Consider the following 20,263-nt stretch of genomic DNA (forward strand, 5'->3'; position numbering starts at 1 on the left):
CCACTCCCTGAGGGGGTGTCACAGTGATATCTCCCCCCCACTCCCTGAGGGGGTGTCACAAGTGATATCTCCCCCCACTCCCAGAGGTGGTGTCACAGTGATATCTCCCCCCAACTCACTGAGGTGGTGTCACAGCGATATACCTACTGAAGTGAGGCAAGGGGGCCTACCTACTGAAGTGAGGCAAGGGGTCCTACCTACTGAAGTGAGGCAAGGGGGCTGTTATGTCAGTACCTTTCTACCTAGACACAATTTAGGACTCAGAACTCAGAGATTCAAACATGAAGTGCTTTATTGGAAGGAAAGGAAGTTCTGGCAAGTTCCGAACAAAGAGAGCTAAACTTAACAGAGAACACCCAACCATTTATCTCCTGTGACAGCGCCACCACAGGTGGGAGGAGAACACAAAATACATAACAGGGGCCTACCTACTGAAGTGATGCAAGGGGGCCAACCTACTGAAGTGAGGTAACGGGGCAAACCTACTGAAGTGAGGCACGGGGGCCTACCTACTGAACTGAGGTAAGGGCGCCTACCTACTGAAGTGAGGCAAGGAGGCCCACCTACTGAAGTGGGGCAAGGGGGCCTACCTACTGAAGTGAGACAAGGGGGCCTACCTACTGAAGTGAGGTAAGTGGGCCTACCTACTGAAGTGAGGCAAGGGGGCCTACCTACTGAAGTGAGGTAAGTGGGCCTACCTACTTAAGTGAGGCAAGGGGGCCTACCTACTGAAGTGAGGTAAGTGGTCCTACCCACTGAAGTGAGGCAAGGGGGCCTACTTACTGAAGTGAGGCAAGGGGGCCTACCTACTGAAGTGGGGCAAGGGGGCCTACCTACTGAAGTGGGGCAAGGGGGCCTACCTACTGATGTGAGGCAAGGCGGTCTACCTACTGATGTGAGGCAAGGGGGCCTACCTACTGAAGTGAGGCAAGGGGGCCTACGTACTGATGTGAGGCAAGGGGGCCTACCTACTGAAGTGAGGCAAGGGGGCCTACCTACTGAAGTGAGGCAAGGGGGCCTAACTGCTGAAGTGAGATAAGGGGGCCTACCTACTGAAGTGAGGTAAGGGGGCCTACCTACTGATGTCAGGCCAGGGAGCCTACCTACTGAAGTCAGGCTCCGGGGCCTACCTACTGATGTGAGGCAAGGGGACCTACCTACTAAAGTCAGGCTCCAGGGCCTACCTACTGAAGTGAGGCAAAGGGGCCTACCTACTGAAGTGAGGCAAGGGGGCCGACCTACTGAAGTGAGGCAAGGGGGCCTACCTACTTAAGTGAGGCAAGGGGGCCTACCAATGAAGTGAGGCAAGGGGGCCTACCTACTGAAGAGTAGCAAGGGCGCCTACCTACTGAAGTGAGGCAAGGGGGCCTACATACTGAAGTGAGGAAAGTGGACCTACCTACTGAAGTGAGACAAGGGAGCCTACCCACTGAAGTGAGGTAAGGAGGCCTACCTACTGAAGTGAGGTAAGAGGACCTACAAACTGAAGTGAGGTAAGGAGGCCTACCTACTGAAGTGAGGCAAAGAGGCCTACCTACTGAAGTGAGGTAAGGGGGCCTACCTACTGAAGTGAGGTAAGTGGACCTACCTACTGAAGTGGGGCAAGGAGACCTATCTACTGAAGTGAGGTAAGGGGGCCTACCTACTGAAGTGAGGCAAGGGGGCCTACCTACTGAAGTGAGGCAAGGGGGCCTACCTACTGAAGTGAGGCAAGGGGGCCTACCTACTGAATTGAGGTAAGTAGGCCTACGTACTGAAGTCAGGATCCGGGGCCTACCTACTGAAGTCAGGCTCCGGGGCCCACCTACTGAAGTGAGGCAAAGGGGCCTACCAATGAAGTGAGGTCAGGGGGCCTACCTATTGAAGTGAGGCAAGGGGGCCTACCTACTGAAGTGAGGCAAAGGGGCCTACCTACTGAACTGAGGCAAGTGGGCCTACCTACTGAAGTGAGGTAAGGAGGCCTAACTACTGAAGTGAGGTAAGGAGGCCTAACTACTGAAGTGAGGCAAGGGGGCCTACCTACTGAAGTGAGGTAAGGGGGCCTACCTACTGAGGTGAGGCAAGGGGGCCTACCTACTGAAGTGAGGCAAAGGGGCCTACCCACTGAAGTGAGGCAAGGGGGCCTACCTACTTAAGTGAGGCAAGGGGGCCTACCTACTGAAGTGAAGTGAGGGGGCCTACCTACTGAAGTGAGGCAAGGGGGCCTACCTACTGAAGTGAGGCAAGGGGGCCTACCTACTGAAGTGAGGCAAGGGGGCCTACCTACTGAAGTGAGGCAAGGGGGCCTACCTACTGAAGTGAAGCAAGGAGGCCTACCTACTGAAGTGAGGCAAGGGGGCGTACCTACTGAAGTGAGGTAAGGGGGCCTACCTACTGAAGTGAGGCAAGGAGGCCTACCTACTGAAGTGAGGCAAGGGGGTCTACCTACTGAAGTGAGGCAAGGAGGCCTACCTACTGAAGTGAGGCAAGGGGGCCTACCTACTGAAGTGAGGCAAGGGGGCCTACCTACTGAAGTGAGGCAAGGAGGCCTACCTACTGAAGTGAGGCAAGGGGGTCTACCTACTGAAGTGAGGTAAGTGGACCTACCTACTGAAGTAAGGCAAGGGGGCCTACCTACTGAAGTGAGGCAAGGGGGCCTACCTACTGAAGTGAGGTAAGTGGACCTACCTACTGCAGTAAGGCAAGGGGGCCTACTTACTGAAGTGAGGCAAGGGGGCCTACCTACTGAAGTGAGGCAAGGGGGTCTACCTACTGAAGTGAGGTAAGTGGACCTACCTACTGAAGTAAGGCAAGGGGGCCTACCGACTGAAGTGAGGCAAGGGGGCCTACCTACTGAAGTGAGGCAAGGGGGCCTACCTACTGAAGTGAGGCAAGGGGGCCTACCTACTGAAGTGAGGCAAGGGGGCCTACCTACTGAAGTGAGGCAAGGGGGCCTACCTACTGAAGTGAGGTAAGGGGGCCTACCTACTGAAGTGAGGCAAGGGGGCCTACCTACTGAAGTGAGGCAAGGGGGCCTACCTACTGAAGTGAGGCAAGGAGGCCTACCTACTGAAGTGAGGCAAGGGGGCCTACCTACTGAAGTGAGGTAAGGGGGCCTACCTACTGAAGTGAGGCAAGGGGGCCTACCTACTGAAGTGAGGCAAGGGGGCCTACCTACTGAAGTGAGGTAAGGGGGCCTACCTACTGAAGTGAGGCAAGGAGGCCTACCTACTGAAGTGAGGCAAGGGGGTCTACCTACTGAAGTGAGGCAAGGAGGCCTACCTACTGAAGTGAGGCAAGGAGGCCTACCTACTGAAGTGAGGCAAGGGGGTCTACCTACTGAAGTGAGGTAAGTGGACCTACCTACTGAAGTAAGGCAAGGGGGCCTACCGACTGAAGTGAGGCAAGGGGGCCTACCTACTGAAGTGAGGTAAGTGGACCTACCTACTGCAGTAAGGCAAGGGGGCCTACTTACTGAAGTGAGGCAAGGGGGCCTACCTACTGAAGTGAGGTAAGTGGACCTACCTACTGCAGTAAGGCAAGGGGGCCTACTTACTGAAGTGAGGCAAGGGGGTCTACCTACTGAAGTGAGGTAAGTGGACCTACCTACTGAAGTAAGGCAAGGGGGCCTACCTACTGAAGTGAGGTAAGTGGACCTACCTACTGAAGTAAGGCAAGGGGGCCTACCTACTGAAGTGAGGCAAGGGGGCCTACCTACTGAAGTGAGGCAAGGGGGCCTACCTACTGAAGTGAGGTAAGTGGGCCTACCTACTGAAGTGAGGCAAGGGGGCCTACCTACTGAAGTGAGGTAAGTGGGCCTACCTACTGAAGTGAGGCATGGGGGCCTAACTAGCTATTACACCACCTTTCACAGGATGGCCCAAAGCGCTTCACAACCAATGAATTACTTTTGCAGTGATTTCACTGTTGTAATGTAGTAAAAATGGTAGCCAATTTGCGCACTGCAAGCTCCCACATACAGCAATGCCCAGATAGTCTATTTTAGTGACAAGAACATACAAACATAAGATATAGGAGCAGGAGTAGGCTATACGGCCCTTCGACTCTGTTCCGCCAATCCGTAAGATCACGGCTGACCTTCGGCCTCAACTCCAATTTCCTGCCCGATCACAATATATCCCTTGATTCCAAAAATCTATCTATTTCAGCCTTGAATATACTCAAAGACTCAGCCTCCACAGCCCTCTGGGGCAGAGAATTCCAAAGATTCACAACCCTCTCAGTGAAGAAATTCCTCCTCATCTCAGTCTTAAATGGCCGACCCCTTATCCTGAGACTATGACCCCTAGTTCTAGACTCTCCAGCCAGGGGAAACAACCTCTCAGCATCTACCCTGTCAACCCCCCTCAGAATCTTGAATGTTTCAATGAGATCACCTCTCATTCTTCTAAACTCCAGAGAGTATCGGCCCAATCTATTCAATCTCTCTTCATAGTGCAACCCTCTCATCCCAGGAATCAATCTCGTGAACCTTTGTTGCACCACCTCCAAGGCAAGTATATCCTTCCTCAGATAAGGAGACCAAAACTGTGCACAGTACTCCAGGTGTGGTCTCGCCAAGGTCTGTACAATTGGAGCAAGACTGCCTTACTCTTCTACTCCAAACCCCTTGCAATAAAGGCCAACAGGCCATTCGCCTTCCTTATTGCTTGCTGTACCTGCATGCTAGCTTTCTGTGTTTCTTGCACGAGGACACCCAAATCTCTCTGAACACCAACATTTGAAAGTTTCTCACCATTTAAACAATATTCTGTTTTTCTATTCTTCCTACCGAAGTGAATAACCTCACATTTCCCTACATTATACTCCATCTGCCACCTTACTACCCACTCACTCAGTCTATCTATATCCCTTTGCAGACTCTGTGTCCTCCTCACAGCTTACTTTCCCACCTAGCTTTGTATCGTCAGCAAACTTGGATACATGACACTCGGTCCCCTTCATCTAGGTCATTAATAGAGATTGTAAATAGCTGAGGCCCCAACACTGATCCTTGCGGCACCCCACTAGTTACAGCCTGCCAACCTGAAAAAGATCCGTTTATCCCTACTCTCTGTTTTCTGTCCATTAACCAATCCTCTATCCATGTTACTATATTACCCCCAACCCCATGAGCCCTTATCTTGTGTAATAACCTTTTATGTGACACCTTATCGAATACCTTTTGAAAATCCAAATATACTACATCCACTGGTTCCCCTTTATCTACACTGCTAGTTACATTCTCAAAAAATCTCTAATAAATTTGTCAAACATGATTTCCCTTTCATAAAACCATGTTGGCTCTGCCTAATCATGTTATGATTTTCTAAGTGACTTGATACCACTTCCTTAACAATGGATTCCAGCATTTTCCCGACGACTGATGTCAGGCTAACTGGCCTGTAGTTCCCTGTTTTCTCTCTCCCTCCTTTCTTGAATAGCAGGGTTACACTTGCTACCTTCCAATCAGGTGGAACCGTTTCCAAATCTAGAAAATTTTGGAAGGCCACAATCAATGCATCCACTATCTCTGCAGCCACCTCATTTAGAACCCTAGGATGTAGGCCGTCAGGTCCAGGGGATTTGTCGGCTTTCAGCCCCATTAGTTTCTCAAAGGAGGAGAGAGAGCGAGGCGGAGAGGTTTAGGGATGGAATTCCAGAGCTTGGGGCCTGGACAGCTGAAGGCACGGCCGCCAATGGTGGAGCGATGAAAATCAGGCAAGAGGCCAGAATTGGAGGAGTGCAGAGACTTGATCCTTGTAAAGCGGGTAGGCGCAGATTCTGGTGCTGTTTCTCAGGGGCCCCGTCACCGTTAACCAGGAGGTCACCACCATCCGCACGGATTTCTGCAATTGTCATCTGCTGCTTTAATAAATCCCCGATTGGTTGCTCCCCCCAGGGAGTGACTCTCACCAGCAGCGCTGGTTGGGAATTTTCTGAAGCCCCGGATTTTCTACCCATCAACATGATTTCCCATTGGTTCGAAACAAAAATCATTCCTACTTTTGAAAGGTTACATTCCCCACCCAGCCCCGACAACTGGCTTGAAACGTTTTCACTTCCAACTGGGGAAACAAAATATGATTTCTTTTTACAGATTCCACAAAGAAGGTGAAAGATGTTCTGGGCGAGTTTGACGGGAATGGTCGACTATCCAAGTACAGCACAGAACAGGTGAGGCCTGCAAAGACTCGCAGCCAGTCTCGTTACAAACAATACGGAGTGGGTGACAATGGCCCTGGCACACGCGCAGCCAGTTTTGTGCCTGCACTCACTCGGGCTCCTTGATGACTCAGTGGGTGAATGCACTGCCCCAAAATGATGACGGGGTCATTACCAAACTCAGGGTGAGCCACAGCCGCTCCCGGATGAATAACCTGCTGCCTCCACCATTTTGAGGCCTTTACTAGGCCCATAACGGAACCAACCCCATGGCCGAATTTCCCGGGGAAGCCTGGGAACTCACCCTGGCATGCGCCCACCTTGACAATAGGGGGAGGGCGGGGCGGGCAGAAGATCCACCCTCTGTCCGCATCCCTCCACCGCCGGAATTTCACAGCCCGCTCTGAACAGGGCAGGGTCCAGCGATACCGGGCCCTTTCTCCAGCCACGCTGCAGCTCTTAAGCAGCAAATGCACCTGGGGCTGGATTGGAAATTTCAGCCCCCTCCTTTGGAGGGGTGTTGGGTGAGGACAGGATGAGGCTCGGCGGTGATGCTCTCTACGGTTGAATAGCCTGCCTGTGTTCACACAGAAAGAAAGGTGACTTACTTGCAATACCCGAGGACGGGTATTCAGTACCCGTGGAACCCGTGCTCTGTCACGAGTCAGTGCCTTTGAGAGAGGAGGGGAGAGAGTTGGACAACAAGATCTCTCAGTGATAAGGAGCTGAAATAAAAGAATATTAAAGTTAATCGATGCTTCAACCATTTGATTTTTAAACAGCTCCTGATAGTTGAGATTCCCCCCTCCCCCTTTAAAAGGGTTCCAATGGACAAGCCGCCCCTCTAAAACTGGGCGAATGGTTGAGATCCTCGTTTAAAAGAATCCCAATGGATGAGGCGCTCCCTTTAAACTGGATCAGATTCCTTCTCTTAAAGGGGTCCTGATGGATGTGATCTTAAAGTACGCAGGTTTTCACCTATTTCCACCGTTTCTCTTCTTTCTGTTGCAGCACATAGACTTTGAAGGGTTTCGAACACTCATGAAGATCTACCTGGATGCAGAAGACATTCCCAATCAATTTTGTCAGCACCTCTTTCGGTCCTTCCAGACAAAACCAAGTGAGAAAGGTGAGGAGGTTAACGGTGGCAGTGAGAGCTGCTTGCTGATCCAATACCCCGTGGGTCATCAAAATATACACAGCCTTTAGAACAGGCCTGGAACAGGCAGTACTGACAGCATGGAAGTGTAGGCCTCACAACTCAGCCGAACAAAATGGCCACATCTATATAGGGTTGGCACCAGCAACAAGTTGTGTTTGACACTGTTACAGTTGTTCCTCCTCATCACCCCTGTCCCACTGCTGTCTCACGTGGCTCACATTTTCCACCTTTGTGGAATAATATCAACCGATAATCCTGTCAATGACCACCTACAGATAATCTCATGGGATAACACCTATAGATAACCCAATAGATAATCCCATGCGATAACCCTATAGATAATCCCATGCGATAACCCTATAGATAATCCCATGCGATAACCCTATAGATAATCCCATGCGATAACCCTATAGATAATCCCATGCGATAACCCTATAGATAATCCCATGCGATAACCCCACTGATAATCCAACGTGATAACCCTATAGATAATCCCATTTGATAACCCTATAGATAATCCCATGCGATAACCCCACTGATAATCCAACGTGATAACCCTATAGATAATCCCATGCGATAACCCTATATTAGCCCCACTGGAAACAGTTTCTCCCGGTCTATTCTATAAAAACCCTTCATGATTCTGAACACCTCTATTAAATTGCCCCTTAACCTTCTCTGCTCTAAGGAGAACAATCCCTGGGCGCATCATTACTCTCAATCCATCACACCACGCCAACATCCTCCCTGATCACATGTAACGCTAACTCCTGGCGTGTGGGAAACTACGGAGAAAACTAAGGGAAAATGTGGGCAAGCTCTCCACGACACACCTTTGGGCAAACTTAACGAACCTCCACCTCCCAGTTCCCTTTCTCTCAGGAACATGAGTCCCTCCTTAAAAGGACACCACTGTACCGAGGAATGTTTGCTGTTCCAGAAGATGACAGCCCTCTGAGGGGAGAGTTACTTCCTGGTATCTAACCCAACTCCTCGAGAGTGCATTCTTTAGCCAGCATCTCCAGTCCCTATGATCACTATCCATTTCAAATACCTTATCTAACATTTTCAGAATATTAAAACCTCAACCATTTCATCCCTGGGCCTACGTTACACTACAGTGAATACCCGTGTCCTGTTAAACGAGGTCGGTGTATCATCCTTGCTGTCTTCCTCGCTAGATGCATCAACACATTAAAGGAAGACCCAAACCCTAATGAACATTGCTCTTAGATTTGTGCTTAATTGTCCCAACTACTACAGCTCCTGCACGTTACTTATGGACCTTTGCCGGCTTTCCAATTAATGGACAATGGTCACTGCCCGAACTCTCTCTCACACACTGCCCGAACTCTCTCTCACACACTGCCCGAACTCTCTCACACACTGCCCGAACTCTCTCTCACACACTGCCCGAACTCTCTCTCACACACTGCCCGAACTCTCTCACACACTGCCCGAACTCTCTCTCACACACTGCCCGAACTCTCTCACACACTGCCCGAACACTCTCTCACACACTGCCCGAACTCTCTCTCACACACTGCCCGAACTCTCTCTCACACACTGCCCGAACTCTCTCTCACACACTGCCCGAACTCTCTCTCACACACTGCCCGAACACTCTCTCACACACTGCCCGAACTCTCTCTCACACTGCCCGAACTCTCTCTCACACACTGCCCGAACTCTCTCTCACACACTGCCCGAACTCTCTCTCACACACTGCCCGAACTCTCTCACACACACTGCCCGAACTCTCTCTCACACACTGCCCGAACTCTCTCTCACACACTGCCCGAACTCTCTCTCACACACTGCCCGAACTCTCTCTCACACACTGCCCGAACTCTCTCTCACACACTGCCCGAACTCTCTCTCACACACTGCCCCAACTCTCTCTCACACACTGCCCGAACTCTCTCTCACACACTGCCCGAACTCTCTCACACACACTGCCCGAACTCTCTCTCACACACTGCCCGAACTCTCTCTCACACACTGCCCGAACTCTCTCTCACACACTGCCCGAACTCTCTCTCACACACTGCCCGAACTCTCTCTCACACACTGCCCGAACTCTCTCACACACACTGCCCGAACTCTCTCTCACACACTGCCCGAACTCTCTCTCACACACTGCCCGAACTCTCTCTCACACACTGCCCGAACTCTCTCTCACACACTGCCCGAACTCCCTCTCACACACTGCTCGAACTCTCTCTCACACACTGCCCGAACTCTCTCTCACACACTGCCCGAACTCTCTCTCACACACTGCCCGAACTCTCTCTCACACACTGCCCGAACTCTCTCTCACACACTGCCCGAACTCTCTCTCACACACTGCACGAACTCTCTCACACACACTGCCCGAACTCTCTCTCACACACTGCCCGAACTCTCTCTCACACACTGCCCGAACTCTCTCTCACACACTGCCCGAACTCTCTCTCACACACTGCCCGAACTCTCTCTCACACACTGCACGAACTCTCTCTCACACACTGCCCGAACTCTCTCACACACTGCCCGAACTCTCTCTCACACACTGCCCGAACTCTCTCTCACACACTGCCCGAACTCTCTCACACACACTGCCCGAACTCTCTCTCACACACTGCCTGAGCTCTCTCTCACACACTGCCCGAACTCTCTCTCACACACTGCCCGAACTCTCTCTCACACACTGCCCGAACTCTCTCTCACACACTGCCCGAACTCTCTCTCACACTGCCCGAACTCTCTCTCACACACTGCCCGAACTCTCTCTCACACACTGCCCGAACTCTCTCTCACACACTGCCCGAACTCTCTCTCACACTGCCCGAACTCTCTCTCACACACTGCCCGAACTCTCTCTCACACACTGCCCGAACTCTCTCTCACACACTGCCCGAACTCTCTCTCACACTGCCCGAACTCTCTCTCACACACTGCCCGAACTCTCTCTCACACACTGCCCGAACTCTCTCTCACACACTGCCCGAACTCTCTCTCACACACTGCCCGAACTCTCTCTCACACACTGCCCGAACTCTCTCTCACACACTGCCCGAACTCTCTCTCACACACTGCCCGAACTCTCTCTCACACACTGCCCGACGTCTCTCTCACACACTGCCCGAACTCTCTCTCACACACTGCCCGAACTCTCTCTCTCACACTGCCCGAACTCTCTCTCACACACTGCCCGAACTCTCTCTCACACACTGCCCGAACTCTCTCTCACACACTGCCCGAACTCTCTCTCACACACTGCCCGAACTCTCTCTCACACACTGCCCGAACTCTCTCTCACACACTGCCCGAACTCTCTCTCACACACTGCCCGAACTCTCTCTCACACACTGCCCGAACTCTCTCTCACACACTGCCTGAACTCTCTCACACACTGCCCGAACTCTCTCTCACACACTGCCCGAACTCTCTCTCACTCACTGCCCGAACTCTCTCTCACACACTGCCCGAACTCTCTCTCACACACTGCCCGAAATCTCTCTCACACACTGCCCGAACTCTCTCTCACACACTGCCCGAACTCTCTCTCACACACTGCCCGAACTCTCTCTCACACACTGCCCGAACTCTCTCTCACACACTGCCCGAACTCTCCTCACACACTGCCCGAACTCTCTCTCACACACTGCCCGAGCTCTCTCTCACACTCTGCCCGAACTCTCTCTCACATACTGCCCGAACTCTCTCTCACACACTGCCCGAACTCTCTCTCACACACTGCCAGAACTTTCTCTCACACACTGCCCCAACTCTCTCTCACACACTGCCCAAACTCTCTCTCACACACTGCCCGAACTCTCTCTCACACACTGCCCGAACTCTCTCTCACACACTGCCCGAACTCTCCTCACACACTGCCCAACTCTCTCTCACACACTGCCCAAACTCTCTCTCACACACTGCCCGAACTCTCTCTCACACACTGCCCGAACTCTCTCTCACACACTGCCCGAAATCTCTGTCACACACTGCCCGAACTCTCTCTCACACACTGCCCGACCTCTGTCTCACACACTGCCCGAACTCTCTCTCACACACTGCCCGAACTCTGTCTCACACACTGCCCGAACTCTCTCTCACACACTGCCCGAACTCTCTCTCACACACTGCCCGAAATCTCTGTCACACACTGCCCGAACTCTCTCTCACACACTGCCCGACCTCTGTCTCACACACTGCCCGAAATCTCTGTCACACACTGCCGAACTCTCTCTCACACACTGCCCGACCTCTGTCTCACACACTGCCCGAACTCTCTCTCACACTCTGCCCGAACTCTCTCTCACACACTGCCCCGAACTCTCTCTCACACACTGCCCGAACTCTCTCTCACACACTGCCCGAACTCTCTCTCACACATTGCCCGAACTCTCTCTCACACACTGCCCGAACTCTCTCTCACACACTGCCCGAACTCTCTCTCACACACTGCCCGAACTCTCTCCCACACACTGCCCGAGCTCTCTCTCACACACTGCCCGAACTCTCTATCACACACTGCCCGAACTCTCTCTCACACACTGCCCGAACTCTCTCTCACACACTGCCCGAACTCTCTCTCACACTGCCCGAACTCTCTCTCACACACTGCCCGAACTCTCTCTCACACACTGCCGAACTCTCTCTCACACACTGCCCGAACTCTCTCTCACACACTGCCCGAACTCTCTCACACACTGCCCGAACTCTCTCTCACACACTGCCCGAACTCTCTCTCACACACTGCCCGAACTCTCTCTCACACACTGCCCGAACTCTCTCTCACACACTGCCCGAACTCTCTCTCACACACTGCCCGAACTCTCTCTCACACACTGCCCGAACTCTCTCTCACACACTGCCCGAACTCTCTCTCACACACTGCCCGAACTCTCTCTCACACACTGCCCGAACTCTCTCTCACACACTGCCCGAACTCTCTCTCACACACTGCCCGAACTCTCTCTCACACACTGCCCGAACTCTCTCTCACACACTGCCCGAACTCTCTCTCACACACTGCCCGAACTCTCTCACACACTGCCCGAACTCTCTCTCACTCACTGCCCGAACTCTCTCTCACACACTGCCCAACTCTCTCTCACACACTGCCCGAACTCTCTCTCACACACTGCCCGAACTCTCTCTCACACACTGCCCAACTCTCTCTCACACACTGCCCAACTCTCTCTCACACACTGCCCTGAACTCTCTCTCACACACTGCCCGAACTCTCTCTCACACACTGCCCGAACTCTCTCTCACACACTGCCCGAACTCTCTCTCACACACTGCCCGAACTCTCTCTCACAACTGCCGAACTCTCTCTCACACACTGCCCGAACTCTCTCTCACACACTGCCCGAACTCTCTCTCACACAGCTGCCCGAACTCTCTCTCACACACTGCCCGAACTCTCTCTCACACACTGCCCGAACTCTCTCTCACACACTGCCCGAACTCTCTCTCACACACTGCCCGAACTCTCTCTCACACACTGCCCGAACTCTCTCTCACACACTGCCCGAACTCTCTCTCACACACTGCCCGAACTCTCTCTCACACACTGCCCGAACTCTCTCTCACACACTGCCCGAACTCTCTCTCACACACTGCCCGAACTCTCTCACACACTGCCCGAACTCTCTCTCACACACTGCCCGAACTCTCTCTCACACACTGCCCGAACTCTCTCTCACACACTGCCCGAACTCTCTCTCACACACTGCCCGAACTCTCTCTCACACACTGCCCGAACTCTCTCTCACACACTGCCCGAACTCTCTCTCACACACTGCCCGAACTCTCTCTCACACACTGCCCGAACTCTCTCTCACACACTGCCCGAACTCTCTCTCAAACACTGCCCGAACTCTCTCTCACACACTGCCCGAACTCTCTCTCACACACTGCCCGAACTCTCTCTCACACACTGCCCGAACTCTCTCTCACACACAGCCCGAACTCTCTCTCACACACTGCCCGAACTCTCTCTCACACACTGCCCGAACTCTCTCTCACACACTGCCCGAACTCTCTCTCACACACTGCCCGAACTCTCTCTCACACACTGCCCGAACTCTCTCACACACTGCCCGAACTCTCTCTCACACACTGCCCGAACTCTCTCTCACACACTGCCCGAACTCTCTCACACACTGCCCGAACTCTCTCTCACACACTGCCCGAACTCTCTCTCACACACTGCCCGAACTCTCTCTCACACACTGCCCGAACTCTCTCACACTGCCCGAACTCTCTCTCACACACTGCCCGAACTCTCTCTCACACACTGCCCGAACTCTCTCTCACACACTGCCCGAACTCTCTCTCACACACTGCCCGAACTCTCTCTCACACACTGCCCGAACTCTCTCTCACACACTGCCCGAACTCTCTCTCACACACTGCCCGAACTCTCTCACACACTGCCCGAACTCTCTCTCACACACTGCCCGAACTCTCTCTCACACACTGCCCGAACTCTCTCTCACGCACTGCCCGAACTCTCTCTCACACTGCCCGAACTCTCTCTCACACACTGCCCGAACTCTCTCTCACACACTGCCCAACTCTCTCTCACACACTGCCCGAACTCTCTCTCACACACTGCCCAACTCTCTCTCACACACTGCCCCAACTCTCTCTCGAACTCTCTCTCACACACTGCCCGAACTCTCTCTCACACACTGCCCGAACTCTCTCTCACACACTGCCCGAACTCTCTCTCACACACTGCCCGAACTCTCTCTCACACACTGCCCGAACTCTCTCTCACACACTGCCCGAACTCTCTCTCACACACTGCCCGAACTCTCTCTCACACACTGCCCGAACTCTCTCTCACACACTGCCCGAACTCTCTCTCACACACTGCCCGAACTCTCTCTCACACACTGCCCGAACTCTCTCTCACACACTGCCCGAACTCTCTCTCACACACTGCCCGAACTCTCTCTCACACACTGCCCGAACTCTCTCTCACACACTGCCCGAACTCTCTCTCACACACTGCCCGAACTCTCTCTCACACACTGCCCGAACTCTCTCTCACACACTGCCCGAACTCTCTCTCACACACTGCCCGAACTCTCTCTCACACACTGCCCGAACTCTCTCTCACACACTGCCCGAACTCTCTCTCACACACTGCCCGAACTCTCTCTCACACACTGCCCGAACTCTCTCTCACACACTGCCCGAACTCTCTCTCACACACTGCCCGAACTCTCTCTCACACACTGCCCGAACTCTCTCTCACACACTGCCCGAACTCTCTCTCACACACTGCCCGAACTCTCTCTCACACACTGCCCGAACTCTCTCTCACACACTGCCCGAACTCTCTCTCACACACTGCCCGAACTCTCTCTCACACACTGCCCGAACTCTCTCTCACACACTGCCCGAACTCTCTCTCACACACTGCCCGAACTCTCTCTCACACACTGCCCGAACTCTCTCTCACACACTGCCCGAACTCTCTCTCACACACTGCCCGAACTCTCTCTCACACACTGCCCGAACTCTCTCTCACACACTGCCCGAACTCTCTCTCACACACTGCCCGAACTCTCTCTCACACACTGCCCGAACTCTCTCTCACACACTGCCCGAACTCTCTCTCACACACTGCCCGAACTCTCTCTCACACACTGCCCGAACTCTCTCTCACACACTGCCCGAACTCTCTCTCACACACTGCCCGAACTCTCTCTCACACACTGCCCGAACTCTCTCTCACACACTGCCCGAACTCTCTCTCACACACTGCCCGAACTCTCTCTCACACACTGCCCGAACTCTCTCTCACACACTGCCCGAACTCTCTCTCACACACTGCCCGAACTCTCTCTCACACACTGCCCGAACTCTCTCTCACACACTGCCCGAACTCTCTCTCACACACTGCCCGAACTCTCTCTCACACACTGCCCGAACTCTCTCTCACACACTGCCCGAACTCTCTCTCACACACTGCCCGAACTCTCTCTCACACACTGCCCGAACTCTCTCTCACACACTGCCCGAACTCTCTCTCACACACTGCCCGAACTCTCTCTCACACACTGCCCGAACTCTCTCTCACACACTGCCCGAACTCTCTCTCACACACTGCCCGAACTCTCTCTCACACACTGCCCGAACTCTCTCTCACACACTGCCCGAACTCTCTCTCACACACTGCCCGAACTCTCTCTCACACACTGCCCGAACTCTCTCTCACACACTGCCCGAACTCTCTCTCACACACTGCCCGAACTCTCTCTCACACACTGCCCGAACTCTCTCTCACACACTGCCCGAACTCTCTCTCACACACTGCCCGAACTCTCTCTCACACACTGCCCGAACTCTCTCTCACACACTGCCCGAACTCTCTCTCACACACTGCCCGAACTCTCTCTCACACACTGCCCGAACTCTCTCTCACACACTGCCCGAACTCTCTCTCACACACTGCCCGAACTCTCTCTCACACACTGCCCGAACTCTCTCTCACACACTGCCCGAACTCTCTCTCACACACTGCCCGAACTCTCTCTCACACACTGCCCGAACTCTCTCTCACACACTGCCCGAACTCTCTCTCACACACTGCCCGAACTCTCTCTCACACACTGCCCGAACTCTCTCTCACACACTGCCCGAACTCTCTCTCACACACTGCCCGAACTCTCTCTCACACACTGCCCGAACTCTCTCTCACACACTGCCCGAACTCTCTCTCACACACTGCCCGAACTCTCTCTCACACACTGCCCGAACTCTCTCTCACACACTGCCCGAACTCTCTCTCACACACTGCCCGAACTCTCTCTCACACACTGCCCGAACTCTCTCTCACACACTGCCCGAACTCTCTCTCACACACTGCCCGAACTCTCTCTCACACACTGCCCGAACTCTCTCTCACACACTGCCCGAACTCTCTCTCACACACTGCCCGAACTCTCTCTCACACACTGCCCGAACTCTCTCTCACACACTGCCCGAACTCTCTCTCACACACTGCCCGAACTCTCTCTCACACACTGCCCGAACTCTCTCTCACACACTGCCCGAACTCTCTCTCACACACTGCCCGAACTCTCTCTCACACACTGCCCGAACTCTCTCTCACACACTGCCCGAACTCTCTCTCACACACTGCCCGAACTCTCTCTCACACACTGCCCGAACTCTCTCTCACACACTGCCCGAACTCTCTCTCACACACTGCCCGAACTCTCTCTCACACACTGCCCGAACTCTCTCTCACACACTGCCCGAACTCTCTCTCACACACTGCCCGAACTCTCTCTCACACACTGCCCGAACTCTCTCTCACACACTGCCCGAACTCTCTCTCACACACTGCCCGAACTCTCTCTCACACACTGCCCGAACTCTCTCTCACACACTGCCCGAACTCTCTCTCACACACTGCCCGAACTCTCTCTCACACACTGCCCGAACTCTCTCTCACACACTGCCCGAACTCTCTCTCACACACTGCCCGAACTCTCTCTCACACACTGCCCGAACTCTCTCTCACACACTGCCCGAACTCTCTCTCACACACTGCCCGAACTCTCTCTCACACACTGCCCGAACTCTCTCTCACACACTGCCCGAACTCTCTCTCACACACTGCCCGAACTCTCTCTCACACACTGCCCGAACTCTCTCTCACACACTGCCCGAACTCTCTCTCACACACTGCCCGAACTCTCTCTCACACACTGCCCGAACTCTCTCTCACACACTGCCCGAACTCTCTCTCACACACTGCCCGAACTCTCTCTCACACACTGCCCGAACTCTCTCTCACACACTGCCCGAACTCTCTCTCACACACTGCCCGAACTCTCTCTCACACACTGCCCGAACTCTCTCTCACACACTGCCCGAACTCTCTCTCACACACTGCCCGAACTCTCTCTCACACACTGCCCGAACTCTCTCTCACACACTGCCCGAACTCTCTCTCACACACTGCCCGAACTCTCTCTCACACACTGCCCGAACTCTCTCTCACACACTGCCCGAACTCTCTCTCACACACTGCCCGAACTCTCTCTCACACACTGCCCGAACTCTCTCTCACACACTGCCCGAACTCTCTCTCACACACTGCCCGAACTCTCTCTCACACACTGCCCGAACTCTCTCTCACACACTGCCCGAACTCTCTCTCACACACTGCCCGAACTCTCTCTCACACACTGCCCGAACTCTCTCTCACACACTGCCCGAACTCTCTCTCACACACTGCCCGAACTCTCTCTCACACACTGCCCGAACTCTCTCTCACACACTGCCCGAACTCTCTCTCACACACTGCCCGAACTCTCTCTCACACACACTGCCCGAACTCTCTCTCACACACTGCCCGAACTCTCTCTCACACACTGCCCGAACTCTCTCTCACACACTGCCCGAACTCTCTCTCACACACTGCCCGAACTCTCTCTCACACACTGCCCGAACTCTCTCTCACACACTGCCCGAACTCTCTCTCACACACTGCCCGAACTCTCTCTCACACACTGCCCGAACTCTCTCTCACACACTGCCCGAACTCTCTCACACACTGCCCGAACTCTCTCTCACACACTGCCCGAACTCTCTCTCACACACTGCCCGAACTCTCTCTCACACACTGCCCGAACTCTCTCACACACTGCCCGAACTCTCTCTCACACACTGCCCGAACTCTCTCTCACACACTGCCCGAACTCTCTCTCACACACTGCCCGAACTCTCTTCACACACTGCCCGAACTCTCTCTCACACACTGCCCGAACTCTCTCTCACACACTGCCCGAACTCTCTCTCACACACTGCCCGAACTCTCTCTCACACACTGCCCGAACTCTCTCTCACACACTGCCCGAACTCTCTCACACACTGCCCGAACTCTCTCTCACACACTGCCCGAACTCTCTCTCACACACTGCCCGAACTCTCTCTCACACACTGCCCGAACTCTCTCACACACTGCCCGAACTCTCTCTCACACACTGCCCGAACTCTCTCTCACACACTGCCCGAACTCTCTCTCACACACTGCCCGAACTCTCTCTCACACACTGCCCGAACTCTCTCTCACACACTGCCCGAACTCTCTCTGACACACTGCCCGAACTCTCTCTCACACACTGCCCGAACTCTCTCTCACACACTGCCCGAACTCTCTCTCACACTGCCCGAACTCTCTCTCACACTGCCCGAACTCTCTCTCACACACTGCCCGAACTCTCTCTCACACACTGCCCGAACTCTCTCTCACACACTGCCCGAACTCTCTCTCCAACACTGCCCGAACTCTCTCTCACACACTGCCCGAACTCTCTCTCACACACTGCCCGAACTCTCTCTCACACACTGCCCGAACTCTCTCTCACACACTGCCCGAACTCTCTCTCACACACTGCCCGAACTCTCTCTCACACACTGCCCGAACTCTCTCTCACACACTGCCCGAACTCTCTCTCACACACTGCCCGAACTCTCTATCACACACTGCCCGAACTCTCTCTCACACACTGCCCGAACTCTCTCTCACACTGCCCGAACTCTCTCTCACACACTGCCCGTACTCTCTCTCACACACTGCCTGAACTCTCTCTCACACACTGCCCGAACCCTCTCTCACACACTGCCCGAACTCTCTCTCACACACTGCCCGAACTCCTCTCTCACACACTGCCCGAACTCTCTCTCACACACTGCCCGAACTCTCTCTCACACACTGCCCGAACTCTCTCTCACACACTGCCCGAACTCTCTCTCACACTGCCCGAACTCTCTCTCACACACTGCCCGAACTCTCTCTCACACACTGCCCGAACTCTCTCTCACACACTGCCCGAACTCTCTCTCACACACTGCCCGAACTCTCTCACACACTGCCCGAACTCTCTCTCACACACTGCCCGAACTCTCTCTCACACACTGCCCGAACTCTCTCTCACACACTGCCCGAACTCTCTCACACACTGCCCGAACTCTCTCTCACACACTGCCCGAACTCTCTCAGACACACTGCCCGAACTCTCTCTCACACACTGCCCGAACTCTTTCACACACTGCCCGAACTCTCTCTCACACACTGCCCGAACTCTCTCTCACACACTGCCCGAACTCTCTCTCACACACTGCCCGAACTCTCTCTCACACACTGCCCGAACTCTCTCTCACACACTGCCCGAACTCTCTCACACACTGCCCGAACTCTCTCTCACACACTGCCCGAACTCTCTCTCACACACTGCCCGAACTCTCTCTCACACACTGCCCGAACTCTCTCTCACACACTGCCCGAACTCTCTCTCACACACTGCCCGAACTCTCTCTCCAACACTGCCCGATCTCTCTCTCACACACTGCCCGAACTCTCTCTCACACACTGCCCGAACTCTCTCTCACACACTGCCCGAACTCTCTCTCACACACTGCCCGAACTCTCTCTCACACTCTGCCCGAACTCTCTCTCACACACTGCCCGAACTCTCTCTCACACACTGCCCGAACTCTCTCTCACACACTGCCCGAACTCTCTCTCACACACTGCCCGAAACTCTCTCTCACACACTGCCCGAACTCTCATACACTGCCCGAACTCTCTCACACACTGCCCGAACTCTCTCTCACACACTGCCCGACCTCTCTCTCACACACTGCCCGAACTCTCTCTCACACACTGCCCGAACTCTCTCACACACTGCCCGAAATCTCTCTCACACACTGCCCGAACTCTCTCTCACACACTGCCCGAACTCTCTCTCACACACTGCCCGAACTCTCTCTCACACACTGCCCGAACTCTCTCTGACACACTGCCCGAACTCTCTCTGACACACTGCCCGAACTCTCTCTCACACACTGCCCGAACTCTCTCTCACACACTGCCCGAACTCTCTCTCACACTGCCCGAACTCTCTCTCACACACTGCCCGAACTCTCTCTCAC

General features: G+C 54.0%; 1 protein-coding gene across 2 annotated transcripts in view; it reads left to right on the plus strand.

Annotated features, from left to right (window-relative positions):
* The window catches only part of dgkaa (diacylglycerol kinase, alpha a), a 432,553-nt gene that overhangs the window by 98,687 nt on the left and 313,603 nt on the right, over positions 1 to 20,263 (plus strand). For both annotated transcript variants that reach the window (XM_085972643.1, XM_085972644.1), the window contains exons 3-4: positions 6,080 to 6,156; positions 7,156 to 7,273. In XM_085972643.1, the coding sequence (XP_085828769.1) occupies positions 6,080 to 6,156; positions 7,156 to 7,273 (195 nt within the window). The remainder of the gene's footprint in view (positions 1 to 6,079; positions 6,157 to 7,155; positions 7,274 to 20,263) is intronic.

This window comes from Somniosus microcephalus, chromosome 33 (assembly GCF_052327205.1).
Source record: "Somniosus microcephalus isolate GS21.2 chromosome 33, FLI_Smic_1.0, whole genome shotgun sequence".
Taxonomy (NCBI): Eukaryota; Metazoa; Chordata; class Chondrichthyes; order Squaliformes; family Somniosidae; genus Somniosus; species Somniosus microcephalus.